The 10210-nt window shown below is 34.6% G+C and overlaps 2 protein-coding genes across 2 annotated transcripts; both read right to left on the bottom strand.

The window, feature by feature from the left end:
- Positions 1–1615: 1615 nt before the first annotated feature.
- LOC133337201 (uncharacterized) lies at positions 1616–5234 on the bottom strand. Its single transcript, XM_061545457.1, has 2 exons — positions 5217–5234; positions 1616–2108 (listed from the first exon to the last, which is right to left on the bottom strand). The coding sequence occupies exons 1-2, from the start codon at positions 5232–5234 to the stop codon at positions 1620–1622; spliced, it is 507 nt and encodes a 168-aa protein (XP_061401441.1). The 3' UTR covers positions 1616–1619.
- Positions 5235–5979: 745 nt separating this feature from the next.
- Positions 5980–6635, bottom strand: LOC133337200 (uncharacterized). Its single transcript, XM_061545456.1, has 3 exons — positions 6632–6635; positions 6537–6553; positions 5980–6468 (listed from the first exon to the last, which is right to left on the bottom strand). Exons 1-3 carry the CDS (start codon positions 6633–6635, stop codon positions 5980–5982), a joined length of 510 nt encoding a protein of 169 aa, XP_061401440.1.
- Between the last annotated feature and the right edge of the window lie 3575 nt (positions 6636–10210).

Genomic DNA, 10210 nt, shown 5'->3' with positions numbered 1-10210 from the left:
TTATTCCGTTGGCAAACCTCAAAATATTCTCCGGAGACTTAATTTTCCTAATCAAGTTCAAATTGTAAGTGGTTTTTGTTATGTAGGTCTGTTTGCTTGTCTGTTGAAATCACACAAGATGTCGCAATATTTAAGATGGAGTTTTGGAATAGACAATAAAATATGTCGGGGTAACCACAGAAGTTTATGCACGATATTTGACCGAATTGGCTATATATGATATATTTCTTTTTTTTCATTTGTGTCACATGTTCCCACCAAATATTTACCATGACATAGCACTCATATAAAATTCAAGACTGATTTTACGTGAATGTCCACCTAATGCTTTTTATGTCCAGCTTTTTCAAACCCAATGTCCAGCTTAGATACCTTACCAGCTTTAGATACCTTACCCCACCACATTTTCAATATTTGTAAGGTTCTAGCCGCATTTCCGATATAGTAAGGCGACCAGATTTTGGAACAGTGCAAGCACTTCAAGACTTTGTTCTATACTACTCCACTAAAATAAATATTGATCAAGATCTTAAAAATAAAGGAGACTAAAGATGACAGATTATATATATATATATATATAAATGCAGATAGAGGACATCCAGTTGAAATAGATGATTGTCCTCTAAAAAAGTGTGTATTGAATAAGCTGTGTTCGCCTTACATGGGTTTTTTCGTTTATTATAAACATGGTATTTCTGTCTCCTGTTGAACATGTCGGACACTAAGCAACATAATTTTGGGTAAAGGGATGAAAACCCCTGGCGAGTATATTAAAAACTCAAAAGGACAAATTCGACATAGGTAACGTTTTTGAGTTATGGTTCGATTAACTTTTTGATGATAAGTCTACAGTTCGCGAAAAAAAATCGTATGAGGAATGTTTTTGTAAAATATATCATCCTTTTATCTCGAGTCCTTGTTCTTCCTTTGCGTTCTAATATTCTTGAACAACGTCAACACCAAAATACAAGATTTTTTGACCTCTAAATATTATATAAAAAGTCCCTCATACGTTTTTAGGTAGGGTCCTCAAAGACAAGAAATCGATATTCGTATGTTTGCATCGACATTTTCGACTTTCAAACGATCTTTGTTCAGAAAACCTTATATCTACGAAGAGTAATAAATTTCGGCTAAATTATAAACACCTAAAATTCTATAAATATATTTTTAAATTATTTTCAAAGAATATTTTTGCAGAGCTATAAGCGTAGACCCTCTGCTACAATACAGATTATGTTAATGTAACGATCATCAAACCTAATCGACGATGTTTTGACGTAGCCTTCATATGTAACCTGTCACTCAAATATATTTGATTGATCTATCGTCAGAATTACTCTTCACTTTTATGATCGCCGTAGTGATAATGATGTTACTTATTTCTGGTCTAAAATTATGTTTTAAAACTTTTTCTACAAAACTAATTTACTATGGAACGGCATGAATATTAATTTCCATTATCGATATAACAGAAAATAACTCAAAACTAATTGCTTTATACGAAATGATTTATTAGAAAAATATTTCGGGGTATAACCCCGACAACAATTAACAAATTAATGGAAAACAATTACAACCGGCAATCGTGCCGATGGCAATCATATTGATTTCAATATTTAATGAGATCTGAGACGATAACGTTTGACAACGCGATAATGATAACCATCCTGAGCAAGACCTTCAGCAGGGGGCAAGTAAGTTTGTTGAGGTTGAGCGGGAGGCAAGTAGGTTTGTTGTGGTTCAGCAGGGGGCAAGTAGGTTTGTTGAGGTTCAGCAGGGGGCAAGTAGGTCTGTTGTGGCTCGGCAGGGGGCAAGTAGGTTTGTTGGGGTTGAGCGGGAGGCAAATAGGTTTGTTGAGGTTCAGCAGGAGGCAAGTAGGTTTGTTGGGGTTCGGCAGGAGGCAAGTAGGTTTGTTGGGGTTGAGCAGGAGGTAAATAGGTTTGCTGAGGTTGAACTGGAGCATCATAATGATAACCATCCTGTTGGGCTGGTCCATTATAGCTGTAACCGGAATCCTGTTTAGGATAATCATAGGCACCACTCAAATGGGAGACATCGGCAGCAGCAACACCCAAAAGGGCACAGACCAAAGCCAAAGTGAATTTCTAAAGGTACCAAAAAAAATTAAAATTAATAATTTACAATATTCGGAAATGATTTGAATGCTCACCATTGTTGCAATGTTTTCTTGTTTGAAGCTAATGTTGTAAAGACTAAATGTCGTTTGATATAGTTTCGTCAAATTCACTCTGCTTTTATATACATAGATCATTTGTCAAAATATATGTTTTTCTCTCTTTGGTTGCTGCTTATGTATCTTCTTCGTTTATAATTAGCCTGACATTGAAATACATATCGTTAAGTTCGTATCGAACGTCAAAAATAACCAAATCGATTTAATTTGGTTTTAGGAAATGACAGTTAATACAATATTAGGAAATATCTGTCACTTTTTTGTTGTTTTCTTACATTTTATTAATTTGTTTATATTTAGTAATTAATAATTTAGATTAATACTCAAAGGGAGGTCTTAACGCTTATTTTTTTTAATTGCTTTACGCCTAGTTAGATTAGAATCGTATTTTTTGTTGTATGTGAATTGAAAAAAATACAATTTTATTCAAATTAATTCGATTCATATTTGATATAATTGAAATTAATTTTGAGAGTTCATCATGCTAATGATGGACTCTCAAAATAAAGTAGAAAAGAAAATATTTTGGAAACTAGTTAATTTTTAAGTATTTTTTGAAGATTGATTTTTATAATCTCCATCGTTGCTACAGATTTGTACTACACTGTCTTTGGTATTTTGAAAGTTTTAGACATATTTTTAACCAAATCGTCTTTGCAACAATATGTGCTTGCCCATGTTTTCTTTCACCATCCAAGACCCCTGAATGTTAAATTACATTCACTTTTGACAATCCAATTGTCATTATTTTGACGGTCGTTGCCCTAATTTCCTAGCGAAATGGCTGTAATTTGGCATTCATGGCAGAAACAACACTGCGGATCATATAACCATTTCTTGACAGAGCCCTCATATAACTGTCAGAAATTTCACCGAAGTGTGTGCAGTATGGATGTTCGATACACCTACCCAAAAAATTTCCCAAATAGGTCCATGCCCCCATACTAAAGTCCTGCTTTATTTTCGGTATGTAGAAGTTTCTAGCGCAGTATTCCAAACTATGTGACTGTAATTTAGTACCTAATTTTTCAGAGCTTAAAAAACGTATTCTCCTGAAAGGTACTGACTGATAAAAATATATATATACATAGTGAATGAATAAAATGTTCGGAACCTGACTATATATTAGGTTGGGGAAAAAGAAATCCATTAGACCGGTCGTCGAAAATAAATAAAATTAGAGAAATGATCGAAGTTGACTGGCATGTTAGCAGCCCAGGAGCTAAAAATCAACCATAAAACGGTTTTAAACCATTTCCTTAAAGATGAATTCAAAAATAAGCTCGATGTTAACAGAAAAAAAGATGAATCGAATTTCCATATGCGAAGCCTTGGCCAAACGGAATGAGATAGACCTATTTCTTAAACGGATGGTGACTGGAAGGCCAGGAAGGCCAGGAAGGATCTGTTATGCATTTGGTGGGACTGGAAGGGGAATATTTATTATGAGTTGCTTCCATATGGCCAAGTTCTGATCTCTACTGTCAACAACTGGACCGTTTGAATTGACCTGAAACGGCCAGAATTGACCAACAGGAGAGGTGTCGTGGCCTCGGCAGAAACTTCGGGAGCTTGGTTGGGAAGTTTTTTAATGCATCCGCCATACAGCCCGGACTTGGCACTAAGCGATTATCATATTTTTTCTTGCAATGCAAAATTTCAATTCATCATGCAAGAAAACGGTGCATATTTGGCCAAATCGGACATTAGGAAGCATGTTAAATAAAGACCTATAGTTCACATAAAAAAATGGATTTCATTTTACAGTGTATTACATCTGTGTGCATATGTTTGTAACCGGCAAAAGGAAACGGAATAGACATATCGTTCCTTATGAGAATTGTCATAGAATCATTTTCGGAGTCTATTTACGCATGACCGTCCTAATGTTGTTGTTAAATTGTAAACAAAGTACAGGTCGCATTTATGATTCGATTGGATAAAATTTGGTACATCTCATTTATTGGGCCCAAGGACAAACCCTAATGAAATTGGCGAAAATCGGTTTAGAGTATATGTATTTTATTTATATATATTTTCTTCCGCTTTGATTTGAATGGTGCACAAAACATACATGATTTGTATGACTGCGACAAAATTTTATATAGCATACCAAATTAACCCCTGAATGGCATGTGTTAAATTTTGTTGAAATCGGTTCACATTTCCATACGATGTTATATAAATGGTGCACCATGTACGCCATATTTAGTTAGATTTGCATAATGTATTGCATTTAGTCTAAGATGATGTGTTCTAGATTTGGTTAATATCGAATCAGATTTTGATAGACAGATAGCTCCCATATATATTTTCCTCCGATTTTCTGTTAATGGTTCACTAAACTACCAATGTTTATCCGATTAACACGAAATTTGAAATACCTAATCGTATTGAGTCCATAATGACGTGTGTTTAGTTTCGTTTGGATGGGTTCAGATTTAGATATATCTTACATATATAGGCGATGATGGATACCAAACAACGGATCTAATTGGCTCTAACAAAGCTGATCTGATTGACTCTAATAAAGCCCAGGCTTATCGTGGTCCCTCATATCAATTGTAGACACTGACCTCACCGCGGTGTCACCTGGGGTAGCTACTTTCATCATCCGTTGAAATAGTGAGCTGATATGTGCCGCGAGTTCACTCATATAAACTATAAATGAGAATAAAAGGGGTTGAGACATCGGGGTAGATGCCCACACTCATAAAACCCGTCCGACAATGAAAAAGAAAGGAACAAAGAACCAAACCCCCTAATGTTGACGACTCCCGCAAACGTATAGAACAGGAACATTTGGGCGGATGTACTCAAGAAGTACACCTCTTTTTCCTCTATATTGCACTAATTTCACCTCTATATTGCACTAAAATAAAAAAATCGGTCCAGATTTACATATATATCTCGTATATAATTTTGTTGGATTTCATACAAATAGTGCACCAAAGACTCTAAGTTTGACATGAAGCATACATTTTAAAATGGCCATTCCATATCAATGGTGCCCTCCTACCGACAGGATATTGTACATAGTAGCATCTGTTCTATGTACCCAAAATGGTGAATGGTATTATAACCCAGAAAAAAATAATTCAGCATAGGTCAAGTTTGCATTTTATGGAGTGATGGATGTGTTGCTAACTGTAAAGTTCATAAAGAAGCCGGACAATTTTTAGCTTCTGTTACGACTGCTAACATGTCGTTCAACTTCGATCATTTCTCCGTTTTTATCGACATTTTCGACGACCGGCCTACCTGTGAGAAGTGCATCTTTAACAAAAAAAAATCCTGAACGGAATCTACGAAACCAAAATTGCACATAATTGGCTGTTAAAGTATCGGAACCACCATTCACAATTTTAGCATGGCCCCAAATCATTTTCCAACAGAAGTGCCTGTAATTTGGCACTCCGTAACCTTGCCGATTTTTTCTAAATCCTTCTTGTAGCCCATGACATAGCCCCTCATATCATGATTCCGAACAATTTCAAATTTTTTGAATGCGGTCCTAACGTGTGAGTGCATAAAAAGTTCGGCACGGTCGAACTAAACGGTATTTTACTTGTCTAGAAATAGTTTGCTCAGTTACATTAGCCAAACAATAAATTTGCCGATCAGGATGTAATAATAATTAAAACAGAACGTTTGATTTAAAGTCTTTATTTCGTGTATAAAAAAATCTATGTCAAAACAACAATAACAATTTACAATAGAAAACAATATAGACATTCATAATGGAAGTATTTAGATCACAGCATAGGTTTTCGATTCACTTTTTAATGAGATCTGAAACGATAACGTTTGACAGTGCGATAATGATAACCATCTTGAGCAAGACCTTCAGCAGGGGGCAAGTAGGTTTGTTGGGGTTGAGCAGGGGGCAAGTAGGTCTGTTGGGGTTCAGCAGGAGGCAAGTAGGTTTGTTGAGGTTGAGCGGGGGGCAAGTAGGTTTGTTGAGGTTGAGAAGGAGGCAAATAAGTTTGTTGCGGCTCAGCAGGAGGCAAGTAGGTTTGTTGGGGCTGGGCAGGTGGCAAGTATGTCTGCTGTGGCTGAGCAGGAGGCAAGTAGGTTTGTTGGGGTTGGGCAGGAGGCAAGTAAGTTTGTTGAGGTTGAACTGGAGCCTCATAATGATAACCACCTTGTTGGACAGGACCATTATAGTTATAACCAGAATCCTGTTTGGGATAATCGTAGGCACCACTCAAATGCGAAACATCAGCAGCAGCAACACCCAAAAGGGCACAAACCAAAGCCAAAGTGAATTTCTATAAAATTAAATAATCAAATTAATTATCCATTCTGTGTGGAATTTGCAGATTTTTGGATTACTTACCATATTAGTATTGTTTTCTTAATTACACCTTATACAGCAAAAGATGAAATTGAATTGTTATAGTTTTGTTTAGTGCCCGCGGCTTATATACTTACTCATCGTTTGTTCATATTATTCTGCCTCAAATAGTTATTATTGTTTTTTTTTTTTTTTTTGTTTTGTTGTGATTGTGTTATTATTGGACTGACATTGAAATTGCTCTTATTGTCGAAATTAGTAGTGAAGAGACTATAACAAATATCATTAGGGATTTTAAAAATATAAGAACTGTTATAGCTATAAACGTTTATTTGTTTGAGAGCATTCTGGAGGACATTTAGGTAATATTTATTAGAATTACTATCATAAATAATACAAGGTTGGAATTTTAAGAATATTTGTTGAGACCTTTTTTAACCCTACGGTCAATAACCAAAAATGTATACGTTGATCAATAACCGTGGTACATTTGTACCCATCCAAAGATAGCTATGTAACTCATTAAAAAATTGGACTATCGTGAGGTTTTTTGTTTTAAATTAGTCTATACGGATCTGATCTAGATGTAGGAACACAAAATTATATATACATTAAAATAATATATATTTTAATCCATGCTTAAATGATAATCTATCTAAAACAATCATAGTAAATTGGTTATAGCTTTCGAATGGGTTAAGCTTTTTTAGTTATGTTTTTATTGGGATCTTATTTAGATGTTCCTCAACCTCTCTGCAAATTTTTGTGGCCCTAGACAACATGGGCCATCAGGGCGACTCGTGGAAATCAGAAACTACCTTGGTTTTCCTTTGATCCAAATATCTTCATTATTAAAGTTTTACAGCATTTTTATTTAAAAAAAAGGTACAATTGTTCCCGGTTATTGACCGTAGGGCTAAGGAGTATGCTTATTATAACCTTGAGCAATATATTTTTCAAACTATTTGTCCAACGTGCAGGATATTCGTTGAAAAAGTATTGGCGAGGATTTTTAATAAGAATTGTGTATATAGCATTGTCAAGAATTTTTAAAGATTATTTTTGAAGAGTTATTTTGGTGTGTCCGTCCGTCAGTCCATTATGAATTGTAAACACGATACAGACCACAGTTATGGCCCAATAGTCGCGAAGTGCTGCATGCTGGACGGATTCAAGCCAAAGAAGACCGCTATTGTTTTTGATAATAATCGGTTCATTTTTAGAGTATGAAATGGACCTATAACTTTATTTTTATCTGCTTTTCTCGCTTTATAGGCTACAATTTTGACCCGAACACCACCATATTATACAAGCGGTCCAATGGACTCCAGACTTTTGTTGAAAATGGCAAAAATTGAATACTATGGCTTATATATTTAAGCCTGAAAGATACAAACCCGAGAAGATATACTATCATACAAAAAATCGTGATTCGGAAAGATGTCCACAGACATCTAATTGGTCAGCTTTTGAAATACTAATGCTCGGAATGTATATCCGCAAAAGAGAAACATATAGTTGTGTGCGGTATCATATAGACGGCCATAGCACATATGTTTTCAACTTACTCACAGTTTATATGGGACAGACGGAGCTAAAATAAGATGTATCGGTCGGATATATCGTTATGGCACCTTCGGAACTTTTTGTTTAGAGATCTATATCTCAGTACTTATTCGACTGATATTAAAACAATATGGCTGGTTATTGTCCTCGTAATTATAAAAACTAGATATTCGATAACTTTTGATCAAAGCTAGTGATGTACAATGAGAGCCACATAACGAAAAAACCCCATTGCCGGATGTGCCCCGGTCTAATAACATTTTTTGTGAATAGCTACAGAAGTGGAGTTTTTAAAGAATATTTTGAAAAAAAAAAATTAAATGTGGATTATTTAAATAATATTTTTTCGGGGATTACCGGAGGTTCATTATAAGTCAATGAAAAAATATTGATAAACCATATGTCAAAAGCGCAAATTAAAAAGAATATATAAAGATACTGGTGACCAAAACTAAAGCAACTGAAATTTCAAAATGAATAAATGACCTGTAACTTTTGTTATTGAATTTTTTTAGAAATAAATAGGTAATTTATTCACTTGGAATAAAACACAAAAAATAATAAGTATTCTATGGAAAAGCAAATTTACCGAATTTAATCTTGGTCAGAAGTAAAGCAACTTTTTGATGTTTTCTTATAAATAAGCAAAGTTTGCTGGTAATCGCCAGCATAATCAATATTTTTCTTCACGATAGCACACCTACAAGGCATTCAATCAATAAAATGCTACATTTTATCCTTGGGTATACTACTCTTTGCATCATGGGAAGAGGTCCTTTTGGGAAACTCTTGATTTTTATATCTATGATTTTCCTATAGGATAAAGATCTGATGATTGTGTTGGTCATTATAAAACCCTGATTTTTGACTCCCGCTAATAATCCTTGACATGTTTCGGTGTATGTTTGTTAAATAATATAAAATTCATACATAATGATTGAACATTTTTAAATAATATTTTTTGAATGTCATTGTAAGCGAACATTTGTAAGAATATATTTTTTGAACCACAATAAACATAGAATTCCTAAGAATATTTGTTTGAGGGACTTCGTTACAGGGTATTATGTCTTTGTGCATATGTTTGTAACAAGCAAAAGGAATCGAGATAGACCCATGGTTCCTTTTGAGAATATGCATCGAATCACTTTCTGAGTCGATTTATGCATGTCCGTCCGTCTGTTGATGTTAAGTTGTAAACAAAGTACAGGTCGCATTTATAATCCGATTTGGCTAAAATTTGGTACAGCTCATTTATTTGGTCCGTGGACGACGCCCATTGATATTGGTAAAAATCGGTTCAGATTTAAAGCTCCATTTTTTTTATAAATGGAGCATCAAAGCCATATCGTACTGAATTGATATTCAAAAAATAGGATTAGTTTAGCTTGAAGTCTTTTTTTTTAGTTTTTAAGTTCCTATATATCTTTCGATTTGTACGAAATTTGTCATAGCGTACTGAATTTATATGTGCTAAGTTTCGTGAAAATCCATTGAGATTAGATATAGCTCCGATATATATTTTTTCCGATTTTATGTAAATTGTACACTAAAGATCCAACGTTTAGCTGATTGGCACACAATTTTGTACTATCCATTATTTTTATATGAACTATAGGACTTTAATTTGGCATGCCAATTTGTCCGATTTGGGCCAAATACGCACCGTTTTGTTGTATGTTACCATTTTAAAAGTAATTTCATAATGCCTCTCTCTATTTGTAAAATTTCATAATGCCTACTCTCTATTTGTAAAAGCTCTAGTAGTCGATTTTCACAATCTTCCCTAGATACCAATTTTTATCATTAAAGAAATTTTGCAATGCGAGAACAAAATGATAATAGCTTGGTGAAAAGTTCAGACTGTATGGCGGATGCATTAAAACTCCCCAACCAAGCCCCTGAAATTTCTGGCGAGTCACTGTAGATGTGTGTGGCCCAGCTTTGTCCTCTCCTGTTGGCCAATTCTGGTCAATTGTAAATGGTTTAAAATTTTTCAGCTGGTCAACTTCGATCATTTTTCCGATTGTATCGACATTTTCGACGAGGTGCATTTTTAACATCAAAAATTCCTGAACGAAATCTACGAAACCAAAATTGTTTCTGGTCAATTGTAAATGATTTAAAAAAGTTTATGGTCGATTTTCAGC

The sequence above is a fragment of the Musca vetustissima genome, unplaced genomic scaffold (genome assembly GCF_032173495.1).
Source record: "Musca vetustissima isolate MV318-11 ecotype Yass unplaced genomic scaffold, APGP_CSIRO_Mvet_v1 utg8643, whole genome shotgun sequence".
Classification (NCBI taxonomy): domain Eukaryota; kingdom Metazoa; phylum Arthropoda; class Insecta; order Diptera; family Muscidae; genus Musca; species Musca vetustissima.
Note: the sequence above shows the minus strand (reverse complement) of the source record. Positions and strands in the feature narration are given on the sequence as shown.